Source organism: Stegostoma tigrinum, chromosome 4, assembly GCF_030684315.1.
Source record: "Stegostoma tigrinum isolate sSteTig4 chromosome 4, sSteTig4.hap1, whole genome shotgun sequence".
Taxonomy (NCBI): Eukaryota; Metazoa; Chordata; class Chondrichthyes; order Orectolobiformes; family Stegostomatidae; genus Stegostoma; species Stegostoma tigrinum.
Window position 1 is genome coordinate 40,604,980 of NC_081357.1, and position 24,516 is coordinate 40,629,495.

At 40.0% G+C, this 24,516-nt stretch overlaps 1 protein-coding gene across 2 annotated transcripts in view; it reads right to left on the reverse strand.

Moving 5' to 3' along the window:
• The window catches only part of LOC125452602 (gamma-aminobutyric acid receptor subunit rho-1-like), a 37,847-nt gene that overhangs the window by 8,540 nt on the left and 4,791 nt on the right, over positions 1–24,516 (reverse strand). For both annotated transcript variants that reach the window (XM_048531231.2, XM_048531232.2), the window contains exons 3-6: positions 12,656–12,762; positions 4,805–4,872; positions 4,371–4,594; positions 1,162–1,244 (exon numbers count right to left, since the gene is read on the reverse strand). In XM_048531231.2, coding sequence (XP_048387188.1) covers positions 1,162–1,244; positions 4,371–4,594; positions 4,805–4,872; positions 12,656–12,762 — 482 coding nt within the window. The remainder of the gene's footprint in view (positions 1–1,161; positions 1,245–4,370; positions 4,595–4,804; positions 4,873–12,655; positions 12,763–24,516) is intronic.

Below are 24,516 nucleotides of genomic sequence, written 5' to 3' on the forward strand. Positions count from 1 at the left end.
ATGCAAGGATTTTTGTGTTGCGTACTTAAAAATGCAAAAGATACTGCTTTTAACCAAAGGCAAAGGGAAAATGTTGCAGTTTAAAATAAGACAAATTACTGGAATTCATTCACATTTGCTGGTGAAGATAATGCATAGCAGATGCATTGTTCAGAACAGGGAAAAATTATGACAAAGTTAAGAATTGAAGACAAATATGATAAGGGTTATTTTAAGATTTGAATACAAACTCTGTGCTAGAAAGGAGGCCACCTGAGGTAGCGGAGGTCCGGATATTCCTAATGTGGCTTTACTGGGCCATTCATGGTCCTCTTCACTCCACCGTGGAAAGTTGCTTTGCCTACTTTCAGTGGCATTTCTGGCCCCACAACCGTTAAAGGGATGGCCACTGCAGGTGACTTACTAACATCCCAGTCCAAAGTCCATCAGGACTCCATTTACCTCATGGAGTCATTAGTTGAGTCTGGCAGGACCCTCACTCATTGTAATTTCTTTTTATATTATTTCTTAAGGCATGTGACTGATGCTGACAAAGCCAGCATTTATTGGCCATCCCTAATTGTCCTTCAGGTTTTCGGGGACCTTCTGCCAACGTTCATCGATCATAGAATCCCTACAGTGTGGAAACAGGCCCTTTGTCCCAACAAGCCCACACTGACCCTCAGAGCATCCCACCCAGACCCATCTCTCATAACCCACCTAATCTACACATCCCTGAACACTACAGGCAATTTAGCATGGCCAATCCACCCAACCCGCACATTTTTGGACTGTGAGAGGAAACCGGAGCACCCACAGGAAATCCACATAGACACCGGGGAGAATATGTAAACTCCAGACAGACAGTCGCCTGAGGGTGTAATCGAACCCGGGTCCCTGGCGCTGTGAGGCAACAGTGCTAACCAGTGAGCCACTGTATCATAGACAATTGGTATTTCCATATGAAAAATCAATATTTATCACTTTCACCTACCTAAATCAAATGTTGCTGTTAGTTCAGTAATAAAGTGGTAGAAAACATATAAAACTATTTCTTACGTAAAAGAGATTAGCTGACACTATGAATTTGCTATGACATTTTCTGCTGAGGTGATTAGATGGTAGTCACAAGCAGGCTTAATGAAATTCTAAAGTTTGGACATGACACAATGCCTGACTTACAGCTCTCAATTTCCAGCGAGCAGCTCTGGGTGTCGAGAGGAAAACGACTGAAATCCATGTAACACATTGATGTTACTGTAACCCTACAAAGGAACATAATAGGTAGTGTGACTATTGCTTTCAACTAAAATGCAAACACAGCGATGTTCAGCAGGGAACAGTTAACATAAAGAATCTCAACTTCCAGCTCTGTACCCACTAATCTGTGACTTTAATGCTGCTGGTTTTGATAATAGATGAGACTTCCCATCCAGAGGATGCTGTAAATAACGTGTCCCCTATTTGCATGACACCCCTGCTAGAGCTCTTGGAATGTCTGTGGGTAGTTTCCAGCAAGTGACAAAATTTATTTCTACCGGTTAGCTGCACCTCTCCCAGAAAGCTGCAACTGTGTAACTGGAAAGTTATAGACCTGGCATTACAACTTGCCAGACGTATGATTCAGATTCCAGCCTAATAATACTACCATCGGATTCCTACTGAAAGATAAAACCATCCCTCTTTAATCAGCGGGGAGCTAGCTGCAGACTGTGGTGTCTGATGCAAGGATTTTTGTATTGTGTACTTACAAATGCAAAAGATATTGCTCTTAACCAAGAGGCTATGGAAAATGTTGCAGTTTAAAATAAGTCAAATTACTGGAACTTGTTCACATTTGCTGGTGAACATAGTGTCTGCTATCACATATTGTCCAGAATGGGAGAACATGATGACGAAGTCAGAATTTAAGAGAAATATGATAATGATTATTTAAGATTTGTATACAGCATTAATGAGGATGAATGGGTGTGGTCTCCAGTTTTGATGTCCATGTGCCATATACTTGTGATAAAATACATGTTTAAAATGATCTTTCATCTCTCCTAATAGTGATGTATGTAAAAATCACTTTTAGTTTTTGAACAGTGGACATCTAAATGGGAAATGATGTTGCTTTAAGCCAAAGGACTGTTGAAGAAAATGTTGCAAATTTAAAAATCGAATTACTGGAACTCATTATACATTCTATATACGTTGTTCTTCTATTCAAGTCATGAAGGAGGTTACTAGATACCTTAGCTCCATGGGAGTGTGCCTAGGCACAGTTTTGCCCTATGAAAATAGTGTTTTTTTTCAACAAAGACCCGTTGTGAGTGTTCAGGGATGAACAACATTGTAACAATTTCTTGATTGGTTCCTGGGTGAGTGGCTACAGTTTTGTGTCTGGATAATACAACAATAACAAGCTGTGAAAAAGAAAACATTTAAATCTCTCTCTGCCTTCTGTGAGTGGAGAAGTGAAAGTAAGTTCTAAGCTGCTAGCTCCTCTCCGTCCCTCTGCAAATTCCCTCCTTGAAAGGAAAACACCAAAAACTACTAGACACTGAAAGGCTGAATCTTCAACGAAAGATTGAAAAATCAGTGTGCTCACAACCTCATATCCTCAAAATGTGGAAAGAAATTGGAAAGCAATTGAAATAAAACAACTCATCAATGCCAGCAATCTGGACCGCACCCAGAGTTGTGCTGTACCGACTTTGTTCCCTGCATACCTGTAATATTTGTGTCTTGTCTCTTTGTATGTGTGTGGAAATATTTTTAAAAAGTGTTAGAGTTCAATTTATAGAGTTATAAGTTTAGCAATTCATGTTTCCTTCTTTTCATTCGTTAAAACCGTTTTCAATAAATACTGATTTTCTTGTTAGCAACGAAGAGATCAGCTGTGCATATTCTTGTAACTTGAACTTAGCAGTTAGATAAAATTGGACAATTCAGGGATTTACTCAAAATGTTCAATCCAGGAAGAGTGGGGTTTGATTTCCAATCTCTAACCCAGGGAGTTGTGACGTGGCAGATAGCATGCATCACAGAAAACAAGTCATCTCTTCGTTCAGAGATAGTGGGAACTGCAGTGGGAGAATCCGAGACAACAAAGTGTGGAGCTGGATGAACACAGCAGGCCAAGCAGCATCTTAGGAGCACAAAAGCTGACGTTTCTGGCCGAGACCCTTCATCAGAAAAGGGTCTTCGATTCACCTCTCCCTCTCTCCATCCCCGCCCCTTTAACTTGTCTGTCTCCTCTCCACCTATCTTTTCCTCTATCCATCTTCGATCCTCTTCCCCCTCTCTCCCAATTTATTTCAGAACCCTCTCCCCATCCCCCTCTCTGATGAAGGGTCTAGGCCCGAAATGTCAGCTTTTGTGCTCCTAAGATACTGCTTGGCCTGCTGTGTTCATCCAGCTCCACACTTTGTTATCTCATCTCTTCCTTCAATTTTGTTATCTCCGTATCCTTCAAGGTTAAATAGGGTTTGTCTGGAATATCAGTCAATAAATTTACACCAGACAGGTAGGTGAGATATCTATCAGCATTGATTTTTGATCTCCTCCCTCTGAATAACAGTAGTTTTTGCAATCAGTGAAAGGAAATATTGAACTGGGTTTAAAACTGGCTACCCATTTGACACCAAAAGTTTCCATCTGGTGAATTTGTGTAAAAATCCCCCAGTGTATTTGCACTTAAACAGGGTTTGCACTGAACCTCTGTTGAAGTCACAGTGATGGAAAGAGAGAGAGGGAGAGAGAGATCTTGCAGAGAGCCCAGTTTTTCTGGAATGCATTGAATAAATAGGTAGTGTCGGCAGGTTCAATTGAAGCATTCGGGAGGGCATTGGATGATTATTTAAACTGAAACAATGTACAAAGTTATGGCGAAAATTCAGGTGTATGACTGAAGTCATGATTTTAATTTGGAGAGCTGTGGCAAACATGATGGACCAAATGGCCTACTTCTGCACTGTAACAATTCTGTGCATCTGTTGCAAAGTTAAACACAAAGTTCCAATAATTGTGCATAATTTGTGTCCTGTGTTTTAAAAAATGGTTTCTGCAATTGTGCACAATATATGCAGAATTAAAGAATTTAATGTTGTCCAATGGACATGTGGTACCACAGCTGAATTTCAGTGGAGATATTTTCATTGACGAAAGAGGAACAAGTGTAGGGAGCATGTGAGCTAGTAATCAACCTATTCTTTCTTGCTACTGTCTGTACAAAATAATGTACTGTTTGATATTTGGACTCCTATTGTAATTGAAACAGGATCTGATTTTTATTAAAGGAAAGAAAATGTCCTTTGTCAAAACTAAACATAGGTAATATGAATAACAATTTCTTCCCTTAATGCAGGTTGCTATAGTATGCACGGTGCTTCTTTTTGTCTGCTTACCTTAAACTGTACAATACCTTTCCATCAGGATAGACACGCAACATGATATTGTCTGTGGTTGTATCATGTATAAAGGACCGCTTTGAATGTACAAAGAACATATCAGGAACCCAAATCTTTTTGACCAGCCTCCCATCAAAGGTCATGCTCAAGTTGTTAGTGCTTGGAAATGCAAGGCGCTCATCTTTCCAGTAATGCCTCAGGTACAGTGTCATTGTAAAGTCCTGTGAGAAAATGTAGCAAAGACAAAATAATCAGATTATGTTTCTGCTAAGCACAGATGGTGTTTTCTGTTCTTCAAGCCAGCAATTTGAGAATTAGGTCACCACACTGATCCATCAGTTTATTTATGCTCTCAAATTAAATAAATTCAACACCACATGTTAATACATAGCCAAAGAGTGCAGACACATTGTGCAAATTTAATGAGTTACCATATCCACTTCTGATATGCTGTCCAGACTTTCTACCTGTACATCGACACCCACAGGTATTGAAGGACCTGCAGGAGAGAAAAAAGGCACATTACTGGTGCAGCTGTCAGGCAATACTATGATTTGTTAGATTTTTAAATTAAAACTGAATTTGTTTCACAGATCAACAGAAGATTTTCATATCCTATCCTATAATTAAGCTTTTACACACTACAAGTTGTGGAATAATACAGGATATTTTACTTTTGGAAGAAACAGCACTTTCATTTATTCAAATGTAAAATTGGATCAAAATTTCCACCAGTAGATTATTGTCTGACTCAACAACCTGTTGGGTCTGCTCTGAGTGCTTGGCATGATCTCCAGGGAGCAAAACCCCTGATTAATTTTCACCTGGATGGCGGGCAAGTTCTTGAAAGTACAGGCCAATTCTTTCTCCAAAAACATACTTAATTCATGAATGTTATGAAAGTACTTTGCTTAACCATTTAACATTGACGATATGAAAAGTATAAGTAACCCAGTTTCTTCCAAAGCTGTAAGTCACTTAGTACATTTACCATTACAGTCAATATGAACAATGTTCAGTTCATATCAAACATATAGATTTGTGAGCATTCTCAGTTCTGAAGCCCTCAGTGTATGCACATGACAGAAAGATCTCAAACAATGGTGTTTCTCGAATGTTTATTGCGTCCATCAGCATTTAGTCCTGGGTATAATAATGTGTCAGTCAACAGCATTCCATGATGGGTAACCTATTGCACTCGCAAACAAACAGGTTATGGGCAGAGTAAAGTGCACCTTTCGCTGAACTGAGGATTCTCCAGTTGCAGTTTTTTACCTCAGTGTGTCCCTGGTGACAGCAAAATCTTATTACATGGAGATATATGAGATAAACCATGACAAAACAAAAACACACTTTTATAAAAGATAACAAAGTGTGAAGCTGGATGAACACAGCAGGCCAAGCAGCATCTCAGGAGCACAAAAGCTGGCGTTTCGGGCCTCGACCCTTCATCTGATGCTGCTTGGCCTGCTGTGTTCATCCAGCTTCACACTTTGTTATCTTGAATTCTCCAGCATCTGCAGTTCCCATTATCACTGATACTCTTTTATAAAAAGCATCTTAGAAAAGGCACATTCCAGAAGGAGACAGACAATGGTCTCTTCCCACCACTGCCACCTGAGGGCAATGTGTGGAATGTAAGAATTCAATTGTACATGGGAGCATAGGAACACAAATTGGCCATTTAGCATGTTGAGCCTGCCGTGCCGTTCAATATGATCATGGCTGATCAAACAATCAATATTTTTTAACCTCCCTTCCCCATAAACCTGTCTGCCATTGGTAATCAGAAATCTATTAACATCTACCTTAAACAAATGCAGACACAACTTCCACTGCTCTCAGTAGGAGAGTTCCAAAAGTTTACAATACTCCAAGTAACAAAAAAACATTGTTTTCATCTCATACCTATTTGCCATCCTAAGATAATAAAATGTGAGGCTGGATGAACACAGCAGGCCAAGCAGCATCTATTTGCCATCCTCCTTATTTTTAAATTGTGTCCCCGGATCTAGATGCACTAACCAGTTAAAACACCTTGCACCTATCCTCTCTATCCCTTTATGTATTTTAGAAGTTTCAGTAAGATCACTTCTCATTCTTCAAAAATTTAGAGAATACAGGCCCAGTATACTCAATCTCATCATTGCAGGGCAATCGCATCATTGCAAGAACAACTCTGGTGAGGTTTAGCTGCACTACTTCTACAGCAATAATATCATTCTTGAGATAATAAGGCCAAAGCTGCACGTAATACTCCATGTATGATCTAACCAAGCTCCCATACAATTAAAGCAACACTTCGCTATTCCATACTCGAATCCTCTTGCAATAAAGGCTAACTGTCCATCACCTTCCTAATAGAGTGTGGTACCTGTAAGTTAGTTTTCAGTGGCTTATTGATAAGGATACCTGGGTCCCTTTGAACATGTACACTTTCCATCCTCATCATTTAAGAAATACTGCGTACATCTGTTTTTCATACCAAAGTTGATAGCCTCACATTTTTCCACATTATATTCCATCTGCCATGTTCTTGCCCATTCACTAATCCTGTCAAAACCATCCAGAAATTTTAGCCAAATATTTTCTTTTTACACATCAGTAAATACTTTTACGGGCCATTTTTATGTTTTTGCTTCATTGCATTCATTTTTTGTTTTCCCTTTTGTTTTTTTTTGGACAAACTTTGTTGTATTCTATAAACCACCCCACCCCGCAAGTCCTCAGGATTACTGCTGTTTATGGGAACTTTAAAGGCCTTTTCTTTTAATTTTATACTATCTTGAGGTTCCTTTGCCATAGCTGACTGACCTTTTGTGAGATTTTGCACCTTAAAGAAATGTATAGTTGCTGTAAGTTATACAATAGCTCTTTACAGACAATGCATTTCCTGTGTACAGTCAGGGCTTTCGATGTATTTCCCAATCCACCTCAGTCAATTTGTGCCTTATGCCTTCATAATTTCACTTAATTGAATTTAATACCCTTGCTTCAGAATGAACTACCTGAGAGTTACAGGGCCATCCAGTGGAGGAACAGACCCTTCAGTCCAACCAGTCCATGCCAAAAACAATCCCAAACTAAACTAGTCTCACCTGCCTGCTCCTGGCCCATATCTCTCCAAATCTTTCCCATTCATGTATCTACCCAAATGCCTTTTAAATGTTGTAATTGTATGCTCATCCACCACTTCCTAAGGAAGTTCATTCCACATGTGAATGACTCTTTGTAGAAAAAAATTGCTGCTCATGTCTTCATAAAATCTCTCTGTTCGCCTTAAAATTATGCCTCCAGTCTTGAAGCTCCACAACCTACAAAAAAGACAGCTACCAATAACTCTACGTTTGCCTCCTATTATTTTATAAACTTCCATAAGGTTGCCTCTCAACCTCCTATGCTTCTGTGAAAAATGTCCCAGCCTATCCAGCCTTCCTGTACAACTCAAACCTTCCATACCTTGCATCATCCGGACTAATCTCTTCTGAACTATCTTTAGCTTAATAATATCCTTCCGAAAACTGGGTCACCAGAACAGGCCACAGTACACCAATAGAGGCCTCACCAATGTCCTATACAACCTCAACATGAATTTCCAACTCCAATACTCAAAAAGATGAATGATGAAGGCAAGCATGCTAAACACCTTCTTAACCATCCTGTCTATATATAACACAAACTTCAGAGAATTATGTACCTGAGCCCCTAAGTCCCTCTGTTCTACAATACTATCCAAGGCCCTAGAAATAATTGTATAATTCCTACGCTTGTTTGTTGTACCAAAATGCAACAACTTGCATTTATCCAGATTGAACTCCATCTGCCATTTTCCAGCTGATTTACCCATTTGATCCTTTTTTAATGTGAGAAAACTGTCTTCACAGTCTACTATGCCACCAATTTTGATATTGTCCACAAACTTACTAACTATTCCTTTCATATTCTCATCCAATTCATTTGTATGAATGACAAACGAAAGAGGACACAGGACCAATTTTTAGACCGAATGTAAAATTCTGTCATCCCGTAATCATTCATCTGTAGGTTGTTTTCCAAGAAGATTGATAATTATTCCTTTTATATTATGTAATATTGGATCTAAAATAGCACGTCCTCTAGTTATTTTTTTGACTAGAAAAGCATCCCTAACACATTGCAGAAACTCATCCTCCGCAGCTTTCATGTTTAACTACTTTACTCAGTCCATATGCAAATTTAAGGCATCCTCGATGACTGTGTTGCTCATGCCACATGTTTCTTTTATCTGCTGATTAACAGCATGTCCCACAGTCTTGGACTTGGCAGGGTTGTAGTTTAGGTTTGCAAGAGATGACAGAGATAGGAAGGTGCAAGGTCATAAAGTGAAGATTGTACATTGGAGGCATATGCATTACAGGGTGGATGGATGAGCAAAACTTGGTCTCAGCCAAGGTACAGTCAAAAGAATTTTGGAGAAGTTTAGGGCAGTGGCATCCAGAGATAACAAAGGTATGAGCAAGGGTTTCTGTGGAGCGTCGTAAAGATACCATTAAACCATAAATTTGAGGAGCACAGGTAGAACATTCAGCCCATCAAGTCTTCTTCGCCATTCAATGACAATATGATTGATCAGCTAATCCTCAACTCCACTTCTCTGCTTTTTCCACAGATTCGCTGATTCCCTTACCAATTAAAAACCTGTTTATCTCAGCCTTGAACATATTTACCATCTTGGCAGCCCTCTGCAGTAAAGAATTCCACAGATTCATTCCCATCTGAGAGAATAAATTCCTCCTCATTCTGCCTTAAATGGGGGAACACTTACTCTACAATTATGTTCTAACCCTAGACTCTTCCACAAGGGGAAACAGCTTTTCTATACCTACTCTGTCAAATTTCCTAAGGATCTTGAATGTTTCAATAATGTTGCCTCTGATTCTTGTAAACATCAATGACTACAGGCCCAAACTACTCCATTTCTCCTCATAAGATAGTCCTGAATGAACCTTCTCTAGATTGCTTTCAATACCAATATATCTTACCTTAGATAAAAGGGGTCAAAACAGCTCAGAATATTTCAACTGTGATCTGATTAGAGCCTTATATAGATTTAGCAAGATTTCCCAATTCCTGTATTCCATTCCCTTTGAAATATAGGCCAACATTCCATTTGCCTTCTCTATTACCTTTGGAACTTGTATGCTAACTTTCTGTGATTTGCACACATGGGTGCTCAAATCTCTGTGCTGTAGCCTTCTGCAGTCTTTTCTCAGTTAAATAATATTCTGCTCCTTTATTCTTGTTTTTAAACATACGTAACCACACATTTTCCCACATTATATTTCATCTGCCCCATTTTTGTTCACTCTCTTAACCTGCCTAGATCCTTCCATTGACACTTTGTGCCATCCTCACCTTTTGCCTTCCTACCTATTCTTGTATCATCCACAAACTACTTTAAACAGATGATGTTACGGAGGTGAAGCGTGCTAATCTTTTGTCATGAAGAAGGTGTGGGGTCAAACAATATGCTGCCAGTGTGGTCAGGAAGATGGACAGAATGGGCAGCAAGAGTACAGGATTTATGGGAGAGTCAAGGCCAATGGTGTCAGATTTTTCAATGTTTAACGCAAAATTACAGTTCACCCAAGACATTGGGTAAGTAGTTTGACAATAGAGGTGCACCGGAGGGATTAAGAGCCTGAGAGAGATATAGAACTGTGTGTTGTTCAGGTGACCCAAGTTTCACAGATGATGTTAGTAAGAAGAAAGTGATTGGAGACCTGTGTCAGAAGATGAATGGATGACTGTATGTTTGTTGATCAAAATATTCCTCCGAAAAGCAGAAACACGGAGAAATTTCTCATGGCAGACCCCCTTACAATGACTGGCCAGGAATGTTTGCTCCATTACAGAAAGCAAGATGTAAAATGTTGTCAAAATTAAGAGTGAAATAGGTTCCGTAATCTAGTCTGCTGCTTCACAAGCTTCTGTAGTATTCCCACTGAGCAATAAATAACAAGATATCATAACCATATATAAAAATAACAAAATAAGACCAAGAACAAAATGGGTACTGAATGCTTTCAAATGCTGTTTTCTGTGAATAAAAACAAAATCATTGGTTTTAACATGTCCTAGAGAGTCACCATGAGTGTTTACAACAGCATATATATGCTCATCTTAAAATAAACTGCAGTTTCTTTCAATGGAGCAGACAACATTGGACCAATGTAATATTAGAAATTTTACATTTCCAGGATGATTCATTTGAAGCAAATGCACTTGTTTTATTTTAGAAATGAATTATCTGAAAGACCATCTGTCACTCAGGGAAGTCAAATAAATTACTGCAGAATCTAATCCAGCAAGACAAAACTGCATTTCCTATAATCCTTTTTGGAAAAGCCTACTGATTATGAAAATTTAACTCCATCATGAAGGGTTTTTTTCTCTCTCTGACTGGTTTGAGGTTAAATACCTATTAAAGTTGTTGGATCAATACAATAATAATTAATTAGAATATGTAATAATGAGACATAATCTTAATGAGATAGTGATTCATTACTATTAGGCAGTAACAATGTTTAACTTTTGGAGGGAAGATTTATTTTACGTAGCTGATAGCTGTATGGCTTGTGTGGCTTTTATAATATTAATAAAGGATGTTTCATGGACGACACAGATAAGTGTTGTCTGTTCCAGGGAATCTATGTAGCCTGCAAAATGTGCATCTTGGTATCATTGCCCTTTGTCATATGGAAGGACATGTCGTTGATGAGAAGACAGCAGCTGCTACTACTAGTGTTTTTCCTGCTCATACTATTGACAATGGTGTAACCTCTGTTTTTTCCCCTTAGCAGAGATACAAAGTGGAAGCTGCAAAAGCTGCTTCCAGGCTGTGTGAAGTTTGACATCAAGGAAGGACAGTTGAAAGTTACTGAAGTGCAAGACAGGTGAACTGGAACTCAAAAGAGACAATTAGAATAGCTCTTTCAAGAATCGTCTTGAACAGCAGCCTCCTAATAGCCATGGCTGCAGTTCATGACGCTAACTGACCCAAACATTTCCAGCTTCAGGTTCACCAAGAATCTCTTCCAGGCTCAGTGCTGCTTCAGGGGAGTAGGTTTCCTGGTTATGAAATCTAGAAATGAATTGACTTTTTAATTTCCTTTACAATTTATGGATTCTGGAGGAGTTCACACATCTTAAAACCTTCACCGTTCTTCAAAAAATCCATAAGTGGACATAGAATGTTCAAACCCTTCCTGATATCAATGTCAGAAGATATACCTTTCTGTATGCATGCATAATTGACTCCCTTACCTGGGAAAATGCCCCCATTTGAGGGTGTAATTTTATCTATCATTTAACATCCGGGGTGACAAATGTTGGATGGTGACTTAGAATCCCTACAGTGTGGAAACAGGCCATTCAGCCCAACAAATCCACACTGACTCTCCAAAGAGATTCCTACCCAGACCCATCCCTGTAACCCTGCATTTTCTGTCGCTAATGCACCTAACCTACACTTCCCTAGACACTACGGGCATTTTACCATGGCCAATCCACTTAGCTTGTGCTTCTTTGGACTGTGGGAGGAAACTGGAGCATCCAGAAGAAACCCACACAAACTCCACACAGACAGTTGTTCAAGGTTGGAATCAAACCCAGGTCCCTGGCACTGTGGTGCAACAGTGCTAACCATTGAGCCATCGTGCTGCCCTAAATAAGAGCCTCCAGGAGTGCAATCAATGCAAAACTATGCCCAACCATGCAACATTGTAAATGAAGTTCAGAAATCCTGGTTAACTGAACCACACCTCACATTAACAGAAAAATAACTTGCTATTTCATGTCCTGCAGTGAAGCATCCTGGAAATTGAACCAAACCTATTTAAATGCTATGTCTGTGTCTGTGGATATTGACTGAGTCCTAACATCTTTAAAATTGTTTTAAAATTGCTGACTTCCCTCATCTATAGAAACAAAAGCCAATTTTGAAATGTACTGTATGATAGTGGTGCTGGTCTCATCAAAAGTAGTGTGACCAGCTTCTTAGAAGCCAGTCATGGTTTGAAAGCACAGTTAGGTCAGTCTCCGAGGGACATAGACTCAATTCATTTTCAATTTTTATATGCTTTCAAGTGCTAATCTGCTGATCTATCTATTAACTGTTCAAACTACATTTTGAACTGAAAAATCCAACTGTGGTTACATCTGACTGGTTTTGTCAACTGCATGCATTCGTCTTACAGTATTGCAAGATACAAGCTTAGGCAAAGATGGAAGTTGGTTCTTACCTCCAAATCCAGGTCTCATTGTGAAATCATGATCGTCCACTCTGAGAAGTTGCTCAGATTTTGTCAAGTAAGATTTTGTTGCATCTGCACTTCTCTTTAGTATGGGACTGTAAGGCAAAATGTAACAATTAAAAAAAAGAAGGAACAATATCTGTTGAACTGTCTGTGTACATTTCCCTCTCCTATCTCTTTTTCTTGAACTATCAGACTAAATTTAGAAACGTGTGTAGACTAATTTAGCCCCTCAAATCAGTTCCACCATTCCATAAGATAAATATTGACCTGTAACCCAAATCAAACTCTATATCCTCCTTTGCTCCAAATGGCTTAAGATTTTTAGTTAACAAAGTCTAAGAATTCCAGTTTAAAGGTAAGAATTGATTCACCATCAATTGCCAATTGCAGAAGAAAACTCAAAAATGTAACCATCATTAATGTACAGAAGTGTTTCCAAATTTCACACCTAAAAAAAACAGAGACATGGAAAGTGGGCAGGAGTCGGCCATTTGGCCCTTCACTGCTGCACCATCATACAATATGATCATGGCTGATCATGCAATTTCAATATCCCACTCCCACTTTCTCTCCAAACCCCATGATCCCTTTAGCTGCAAGGGCCACATCCAGCTCCCTCATGAATATATCTAATGAACTTTCCCCAACAGCTCTCTGTGGTAGAGAATTTCACAGGTTCACAGTTCTCTGGGTGGATTCTTCCTCATTTCAGTCCTGAATGGCTTACTTACCCTTTATTCTTAGACTGTGATCTAGTTCTGTACTTCCCCAACATCAGGAACATTCGACGTCCAGTCCAGTGCCAGGTCTCATTGCACCTCACCCATTCTTAAACTTCTACCATTCAGCTAATAATCTGCCTTCCTGATTTTGCCACCAAAGTGGATACTCTCACACATATCCACATTATATTGCATTTGCCAGGTACTTGCCCACTCAACCAGCCAGTCGCAGTCACCCTGCAGCCTCTTAGCTGCAGGCTCACAGTACGCTCTGCCACCCAACTTAATGTTGTCTGTAAATTTGGAGTTATTGCACTCAATTCCTTTGTTCAAATTATTAATGTATATTGTGCACAGCTGGGGTCCCAGCACTAAACCCTGTGGTACCCCACTCATCACTGCCTGCTACTCTGAAAAGGACCAGTTTATTCCAACTCTCTGCTTCCTGTGTGCCAGCCAGTTCTCTACCCACAACAAAACATTACCTCCAATACCATGATCTTTAATTTTGTTTTCAAATCTGTTATTTAGAAACTTGTCAAAAGCCTTTTGAAAGTCCAGAAACATAACATCTACTGAATTAACCCTATTCTACTGGTCACACCCTTAAAAAATTCCAGACGATTTATCAAGCTTAATTCCCCTTTAGTGAATACATTTTGACTTATACCAATTCTATCGCTGCTGTCCAAATGCTCAGCTATTACATCGTCAAAAACTGACTCAAGCATTTTCCCTGCCACTGGTGTCAGCCTAACCAGCCTATAATTCCTCATTTTCTCTCCCTCTTTTTTTATAAAGGTGGGATTACATTAGCTATCCTCCAGTCCATTGGAACTCTTCCAGAGTCTACAGAATGTTGGAAAATGATCACAATGGGTGCATTACTTCTAGGCCCACTTCCTTAAGCACTCTGGGATGCAGACTATCAGGCCCTGGGGACTTATTGGGTTCTAATACTATCAATTTCCTCAAAACCATTTCCTGATTAAATGGGATTTCCTTCAGTTCCTACTTCATACTTGGCCCCCTGAACCTGAGAATTTCTGAAAGATTATTTATATCTTCCTTAGTAAAGACAGATCCAAAGTGTTTGTTCAACTGGTCTGCCATCTCTTTGATGTCCATTATGAATTCACCCAATTCTAACTGTAAGATACCTACTTTTGTCTTCACCAGCCTTCTTCTCTTTACATATCTATAGAAGCTTTTGCAGTTACTTTTTATGTTTTCCACAAGATAACTTTCATATGCCATTTTCACCTTCTGAATTAAAACCTTTGTCCTCCACTGCTGAATTTTAAATTTCTCCCAGTCCTCCGACTTGCTGCTTTTTCTGGCCAATTTATATGTCTCCTCTTTGGCTTTAATACAGTCCCTGATTTCCCTAGCAAGCCATAGTTGAGCCACCTGCCCTGGTTTGCTCTTACTCTTAGATAATGCTCCTTAGCTCCATATTTCTAAGTCAGCTGAATTAGCTTCTCTCTATATAGACTACCTGTTCTCCTCAATATCTTTAAACATATGATCCAATCACCCCTTAATCTTCTCCGTGCACAACCTTTTTCATGTAACAAAACCAAAATACTGCAGATGATGGAAATCTGAATTTTTTTTAAAAAGCAACAGCTGTAGGTGTTCAGCAGCTCTGACAGAATTTGTAGAGACCAAAAAAAGCATTCCCATTTCCACAGATGCTGAATATTTCCAGCATTTCCTCATTTGTGCCACCTTTCGTTGTAATTCATTCTTGGATTCTAGGTATCATTCTACTAATCTATACACTGCATTTCATCCAAGGCCAATTCTACCTAAAGTATAAAGCTCATAACAGCTCATTGCTCCAGATATGCTATAAGCAAGGCTTGTTCCAGCTATACATATTTATAAAATCTAACCCCTTTTATTTTAGTCTGTTAGATACAGCCTTCTTGGCTATTTTCTGAAAGCACCCAAATCTGTTTTGACAGATTGTTCTAGGCTTTCACCATTTAGTGAGCACTCTGTTTTGGGCCCAAAATTGATGACTTCATGTTTACCTACATTGAAATCTATTTGCCCCAGTTTTGCCCTTCCAATTTATCTATTAATATTTCTTTGTTTAGTGTAATTGGCAAATTTTTAGATGTGGTTTCTCCTCCAGTATTTAAGGTGTTCATAAATACAGTGAAATGGTTGAAGCCTCTGTACACCAATTGGAGTGCCAGCCTATCGTCTCTGTTTCCTGCATCTCAGCCAACCTCCAATCCAGTACAATAATTTGCCTTTAATTCCATGAACTTCAATTGCAGTAAACACTCCCTTTGGAGGGATTTCATCAAATGCCTTCTGTAAGTCAATATAAATTACACCCATTGACAGCTCTTTATCTGCCACTTTCAGGCAAGACCAATCTTTTAAAAGGCTGGTTCTCTCTGATCTGCTAAAAATTTCAAGGTGTTGAGTCACTCTATCCTTAAGTATACACATTAATAATTTCCTACAAGCAGATGTTCGAATAACTGGCCTACAGTTCCCTGATTTCCCTCTCTCACTCCTCTTAATGGGGGAAGTGGCATGCGCAACTTTCCAATCTATGGGAACTTCCTGACTTGCAAGTTTTGCAAAATTATTGATCAGTAATGTGCAATGTTCTCACTCACCTTAAAATCCTTGGGTGAAAATCATAGCGCCCTGGGATCAATAAAACTTTTGTTATCATTAGTTTCTTAATTAAATTTGGTTTTATTTATATTTTACTAATATTGGTGAGTCCGTGTCCCTGATTCAATATGATTCCTTGGAATAGAGATAACAAAGTGTGGAGCTGGATGAACACAGCAGGCCAAGCAGCATCTCAGGAGCTCCTGCTGTGTTCATCCAGCTCCACACTTTGTTATCTTGGATTCTCCAGCATCTGCAGTTCCCATTATCACTGATTCCTTGGAATGTCTGGGAACCTTCCTCAACAGCAGAAAAGACTACCATTTCCTTATTGTCACCAACAGTTTAACCATTATCAGTTTTCAAGGGAGCCCCACTGCTCCTGACCAGCTTCTTGCCTAAAACAATTATGAAATAGTTTTATATTTACTTCACCTCCCTTGCAATTTCATTTTCACACTGCTACAACATTTGTAGATCTTACTATCTGTTTTGTTGCACTTTGCCGTTCCTTCTTTCTCGTTCAGCAGGAACAGTGCTTTTCTTTGCATGTTTGTATTTCATTCTTGATAGTTTGTTTCCTATTTCTTTAATGTTCATGGCACCTCCCTAAGTTGTTAGTCCTAAAGTGGATCACAATGACTGCATCCTTTCCAGTTTCACCGAAATCCTTTCAGTCTGATTTTGGAACCTTAACATAAGGTAGGCAATATGCTCTTTAGGGATATTATCTGTCTCTTTAATTATGGAATCTCCCACAACTGACACATAGTACTCCTCTTTGTCCTCCTTCTCCCAACCTCTTTGGACAGCCTTCAGCCATGATCTGCATTCTGGCTATCTTTCCAATAGTGTTCTTATGCTCAAAGCTAACAATCATATTGTACCTGTTGGGTAGCATTAGTTTCTGCAGATTGTTGTTCTCTGTCTCACCATGGTGCCCTTTCTGCACCAATTCCATTCTGAACCTACACTTCTCTATTGAGGCTAAAGTCAGGAACATTTGTTCCAAATATTTCTTGCTTGCCTTTATGCATCAAAGTATCTCCAAATCGATGATTCTGAGCTGGAGCACTGAGGCGGAAATGTCAACTGCAGATTTGTGCACTTAGGATAGTCCTGAAGTCCACAGACTCTTATTGTCACTCTTACCAACTTTTTACTCTGTTTATGATACACTTCTAATACAGTAGCTCTGTGTCAGTGGATATAGTTTACAATCATTTTCTGAGCTGCTCAGAAGTTGTAGGTGTCGGCTTAATGTCCTTCGTGCAGTAATCAGCACCTATTCAATTGAATACAGTTGAATGACAATTAACAGCTACCAAAAGGCAATTGTTATTTTATCATTTTCAAACTTCTAATTTAAATTAAAACATTAAACAAATCTCGCCTAATGCTTAAGAAAAAAATCCCATTTTCAATAAGTTCCCAACTTTTGTAATCTGTTTACAGTGCATTCTGTTTATGATTGCTCTCTGCAACCACTAGTGATTGCAGTTGCACTCCATTCATCTGCTTGGCCATATCTCCAACCAGCCACCTGGCACATTAGAAAGTCATGGTGTTTGCTGACGTCACCACAATTGTTATAATACATTAGAATTAGTCAAGGCTTCTCTTACTAAGAGATGCTTGAAGTTAAAGAATGATTCTTATAAAATGTAAATGTGCCTTGGAGCAGTTCTGTGTTATTATATGCCATGATTCTTACTCTGACAGTTTAGTTTTGTTGTAATGCTCTTAGCTGATGATTTGCATAGTGGGAAGAAAGAAAGAAAGAGTGCACTAATTTGAAATGAGGTCTTTCCAAATCTAATAAATAAACAGCAAATCAAGTTTAAGGCAAATCTAAGACCAGGAGACATAGGAGAAGAAAGTAGGCCATTCAGCCCACCAAGTCGGCTCTGCCATTCAATTATGATTGATGAGTTCCTCAACACCATTCTCCTGCTTTCTCACCCTAACCCTTCATAATCTATCTATCTCAGTTTAAATGTACTCAATAACCTGGCCTCCACAGCCTTCTGTGGCAGTGGATTGCACAGATTCACCACTCTCTGGCTGAAGAAGTTTCTCCTTATCTCCGATCTAAAAGCTCTTCCCTTTACTCTAAGGCTGTGCCATTGGGTCCTAGACTCTCCCACCAATGGAAACATCTTCCCAACATCCACTTTGTCCAGGCCATTCAGTATTTTAAAAGTTTTAATTAGATCCTCCCTCATCCTTCTAAACTCCAGTGAATCCTCCCAGAGTCCTCAAATGTTCCTCGTACATTAAACTTTCCATTCCTGGGACCATTCTCATGAACATCCTCTGAACCCGTTCCAGGGTCAGTACATTCTTCCTGAGACATGGGGCTCAAAACTGCACGCAATACTCCAAATGTGGCCTGACCAGCATCTTATAAAGCCTTAGTAGTGCATCTCTGCTTTTACATTCAAGTCCTCTCAAAATAAATGCCAACATTGCATTTGCCTTCCTGACTACTGACTCAGTCTGCAGGTTTACCTTGAAAGAATCCTGGACTAGAACTCCCAACTCTCTTTGCACTTCAGAGTTCTGAATTTTCTCCCCATTTAGAAAATAGTCCATGCTTTTGTTCTTCTTACCAAAGTGCATGACGTCACACTTTCCCACGTTGTACTCCATCTGCCACTTTTTTGCCCACTCTCCTAACCTGTCTAAGTCCTTCTTCAGCCTCACCACCTCCTCAATACTACCTGTCCCTCCACCTATCTTTGTTTGTCTGCAAACTTAGCCAGAATGCCCACAGTTCCTTCAATTAGATCATTAATGCATAAAGTGAATAGTAATGGTCCCAACACTGACCCTTGTGGAACACCACTTGTCACCAGCTGCCATCTTCAGAAAGAGCCTTTCATCCCCACTTTCTGCTTTCTGCCAGACAGCCAATTTTCTATCCATGCTAGCACCTTATCTTACTCAGCAGCCTCCTTATCAAAGATCTTCCTGAAGTCCCAGGTAGACAATATCCATTGACTCTCCTTGGTCTACCCTGTTCATTACTTCCTCGACGTTAGGCAGGACCTCCCATTGATGAAACCATACTGACTTTGCCCTCTTTTACTGTACACTTCCAAATATTCATAAATCTCATCCTTTACAATGGACTCCAAAATCTTGCCCACAGCTAATCGCCCTGTCATTTTCCATGTTTTGCCTTAGTCCCTTTTTAAACAAGGGTGTCACGTTAGCGATTTTTCAGTCCTCTAGGACCCTCCCTGACTCTAGTGATTCCTGAAAGATCACCACTAATGCTCCCACTATCTCTTCAGCTATCTCCTTTCGAACTCTGAGGTGTAGTCCATCTGGTCCTGGTTATTAGTCCACCTTCAGACCTATCAGTTTTACTAGCAGTTGAAAGTGTTCCATGCAGATGAGCATGACTAGAATTGGCCAGATAATCTGAAGTGGGATTACCAGAAGCATTTTAGATTATTTAAAATGAAATACCAGATCCCAGAAAATCTTCTTTGCTGCCATTGGTAAGAACAGCTCGGGAATTATAGTCTGACACTATCCAATACACAATCTAATAGGAATTCTCTGGATCAAAGAATTAACATGTAGTTGGTGGATTCTCAGGGCAGCATTGGCAAAACTGGGACACCTGAGTACAAAATAGAAAACTGTTCCGTTCAGCAATCTCTTGTGTTCAGAGCTGGCAAGTCTTGCAACATTTAGAAAACATATTCTTGGAAAGTGAGCGACATAAAGCGCTGGCTTTTGCAGGGCCAAGCTGACTCCAGAGACCTTTAAAATTGGTGGGTGAGGCCCAATCATGGGATTCTTGTCCTCCATTCCCAGCATTAGCAATCTTCACTGGCACAAGGTACAAGCAACATGCCCACTGCTGTATTCCCAACCTGGCAAGTTTTATTGTCTGGGTAGGCAATTCAGATCCACCCCCATCCATAATTTCATGGAGTTTCACTGGATTTTTAAGGACTTATGCCATGCAGACCCTCAGAGGAAATGCAAACTGCAGTCTGAATTCAGAAAATCTTTGCAATTCATGCTTAAAAATGTGATAAATGCCCTTCCAAGCACCAATGCCCTTTTCGTGCCATTTACATCCTCTGAATATTTCCTCCAATATCCTTTTCCACAGCATGGTCTCCAAATTCAAGAAGCATTTAGAATGAAATTCTCTGGCAACTGTATAAACAGAAGCAGATGGTCAGAGATCTGGTTCTCAGGTCACTTTGTTATGAATGCTTGGCTGAAGTCCAAGTCACATTAATGGGTTAGCTTAGCAAGGGTCTGTTTATCCATGCTAATGTTGAATGCTGTCTTGATTGCATCTTTTGAAGTTATAATGAGATATTCTATCTTTAAACTGTTTTTAAAAGATTTGTACATTTACTTATGCAAGATTAAGATGTGTGAAGTGGAATAAAGCTTCTGCTATTGAAACCATGAATGACAGTATGACTCACACTTTTATAAAGCTATCAGAGCTGCAGTTTTATTTTAAAATGGTAGATTTTAGAGTAAGTGCTCTTTCATAACTTGCCATAGTTATATGGCTCATTGGTTCTGTGCGAAGTATATACTGGGTGGGCAATGTGGATGATGAAGGGGGCATGTAAGTCACCGGGTCCTGGGAAAGGTATGGCAATCAGAGGAGGGCATAGAAAACATGAAGAGATATGAGGAGTGAGGGGGGGTTAGGGAGTATAAGGAGGGAGTATTTGAGAACCTAACAGCGATTAAAATAGCTGAGACAAAGAGAACTGAGCTTGTTTTTTCCAACAAGTCCACATCTGCAGCTGCCCATCCATGTGGCATTGTTGAATTGCTTTTGGAGTTTGTGGGCCTGATTTGGTCTAATCTGGAATTGAAACAGTGCATATAAGGATCATTTATTCAGGGATGGGTTTGGTGAGTTGAATAATTTCCCAGCTCATGCTTCCCAACCTTAATAGTAAAATGGGTTTCATTTCCCTTCCATAATAGCTTTGAGAAAATTGCTTTCTACTTGAATCACTCAAGTCCTTGTGATGATGGTGTGCCTTCAAAGGGAATTCCAAGTTTGCAACAGGCCAAATTGTTGATAGCACCAGAGAACATGGCCTGTGGTTGTTGGGGAAATTCAAAAATAATATATGGAAATATTAGTTCAGATTTTGAAGTCAGTGTCAACGCAAGGGTGTTCACTGCTGACCTTGAAGAAAACCTCATTGAGAGATCTTGTGATTTCAGTGGCAAAACCTCTGATCCTCTCAACATACAATAAATTATCGCACTGTTTAATAGGGATTACCATTGAGCTACAATGATGTCGTCAAGCTCTCCAAGCAGCCAATCACAAGAAAGAATTCTCATAGCCAACCAGCAAAAGAGAACTAAAATCAAACCGTTTCGGATTTTACAAAACATTAAATGATGACCTGGACATATACATGAGATTAACATAGAAGATGAAATATCATTGGCAAAAAAAAGCTTGTGAATTTTTTTTTAACCAATTATTTAAAAGGTCAAGAACTTAGAATGGTAGTAGAGGAATAATAGACTAGCCTTCCAGAGGCTCAGATTAATGGTCCACTAGCATGAGCTCAAATCCCACCACCTTAGCCCACCACCATAAGGGGAAACATATTCTCAGCATCTATCCTGCAAGATCCCTAAGATTATTATGTGTTTCAATAAGATCATCTTTTATTCTTCTAAACACCAGAGGATACAGACAAACTATCCAACATTTCCTCATAAAGAAGCCCTTCATCCCCAAATCATTGAAGTAAGCTTTCTCTGGACTGCTCTAATACAACTAACATCAATTTGAACCACAGAGAAAACCCTTCACTGGTTGGAAGCATAACAAACATAATGGAAAGTGCACTGTTGGAGGTCAATCACCTCAGTCCCCGTACATCATTCCATGAATTCCCCAGGGAAGTTTCCTAGGCCCAACCATCTTCAGCTGCCCCTCTCAATGACCTTCACTTCCCTCTATAAAGAAGTGGGAATGCTGTTGAGGAAGAATTTGTACTGACAAGAAGTTGGACAACATTCACATAACACAAGTGCCAGATAATGACCATCTTCAAAAAGATGGAATCTAACATCTCCCCTTCACATTCAATGACATTACCATTACTAAATCTTGAGCTGTCAACATCTAGAGGATTACCATTGAATAGGAACTAAACTAGAACAGTGATAGCAACACTGTAGCTATGGGATGAGATGCTGGGAAACCGGTGGGGAAACAACTCATTTCTTAACTCTCTGAAGCATGTCCACCATCTGTAAGGCCCAAATCAGGAATGTGATGGAATACTCTCCACTTGGCTAAATCAGTATAAGTATACGCTCAGGGAATTCAATACCATCTGGGACAAAGGAGCCTGCCTAATTGATGCTCCACTTTTAACGCTCATGCTCTCCATCACTGATATACAGGCACTAATCCTGTTATGTACTTACTAAGATGTTCACTAATGCTGAGTATGGGTTCTGCCATGGGTCACCCAGCTCCAGATATCATTATCCTTTATCCCAACATGGACAGAAGAGCTGAATCCTAGAGCTGGTGAGAGTGACTGTCCTGACATTAAATCAGTGTTTTACCAAATGAGGCATCAGGATTACTAATACAATTAACATCAATGCGAACCACAAAGAAAACCCTTCACTGGTTGGAGTCATGCCAAGCAGAGCGGAAAGTGAGGTCAGTCATCTCAGTCCCAGTACATCACTGCAGGAGCTCCCCAACCAATACAGTTGTGTTTACCATCTACAAGATGCATTACAATAACTCAACAAAATTTCTTTCATTGCACTGCAAACCCCAGGACCTTTACTCTGCCACTGCAAAATATCAGACTCATGGGGATACCAGCACTTCTTTACTCTCCAACAAACCATACATCATCCTGAACTGGAACTATATCAATATTCGTTCACTGTCACTGTCAAAATCCAAAAACATCCTTCCGAAGAGTATTTAGAATGCATTGGTTCTGAAGGGCATCTCACCATTGTCTTCCCAAAGGCAATTACAGATAGGCAATAAATGCTGACCTTGCTATTGCTACTCACATCATATAACAGATAAAACTAACAAATTCTACAAATGCAATTAATTTTCAGAACCAGAGAAGTTGTTCAGAAGAAAATCTTACTGCAACCACTGTTAAAATACCAACTTATTTCTCGCTGAACAATGCTTAATATCTTACAGGTTCTTAATGACATGCAAGTGCAGAGGAAGTACCAGATCAATTAATTTCACTGTTAATTATCTCTGGGTGTGGGGTAAGGGGAGGGGAGGATGGTTCACATCACAGCCTGTGACAGAGCAATGGGTGACAGGCCTTATATACAGGAGTTTTGCATTAATCTGCATTGTGCAAACTCCTGAAATTGTCATCTGATTTAGAAGACTGATGATAGTGAATGAAGGGGATGCAATGGCTTAGTGGTGTTATCACTGGACATGTTAATCCAGAGACCTGGATAATGCTCTGGGGACCTGGGTTTGAATCCCATCATGGTAGATGGTGGAATTTCAGGTAAGTTATTGAAAAATGCCTGGAATTAAAAGAAATGATGAGCATGAATCCATTGATGATTGTTGGAAAAACCCATCTGGTTCACTAATCTCCTTTAGCGAAGTAAACAGCTATCCTTACGTGGTCTAGCCTAAATGTGACTCCAGATACACAGCAACATACCTGACTCTTAATTTCCCTCTGGGCAATTAGGAATTGGCAAGAAACGCTTCCATAGCCAGTGACCTTCAGAACAGCAACTCATATTCCGCTTGGGAACCCTGCAGCCCAATGGTATCAATGTGGACTTCTCAAGCTTCAAAACCTCCCCTCCCCCTACCGCATCCCAAGACCAGCCCAGCTTGTCCTTGCCTTCCTAACCTGTCCTTTCTCCCATCTAAGATAATAAAGTGTGGCTCTGGATGAACACAGCAGGCCAAGCAGCACCTCAGGAACACAAAAGCTGACATTTTGGGCCTAGACCCTCTGATGAAGGGTCTAGGCCCGAAACATCAGCTTTTGTGCTCCTGAGATGCTGCCTGGCCTGCTGTGTTCATCTAGCTTCACACTTTATTATCTTTGATTCTCCAGCATCTGCAGTTCCCATTATCTCTTCCTCCCATCTATCCCCTCCTCCCACCTCAAGCCCCACTCCCATCCCCTACCTACTAACCACATCCTGTCCCCTTCACCTGTCCATCCTCTCTGGACTGACCTATCCCCTCCCTACCTCCCCACCTATACTCACCTTTACTGGCTCCATCCCTGCCTCTTTACCTGTCTGTCTCCTCTCTACCTATCTTCTCCTCTATCCAGCTTCTGCTCTCCCTATTTATTTCAGAACCCCCTTCCCCTCCCCCATTTGTGAAAAAGGTATAGGCCCGAAACTTCAGCCTTCCTGCTCCTCTGGTGCTGCTTGGCCTGTTGTGTTCATCCAGCTCTACACCTTGTAATC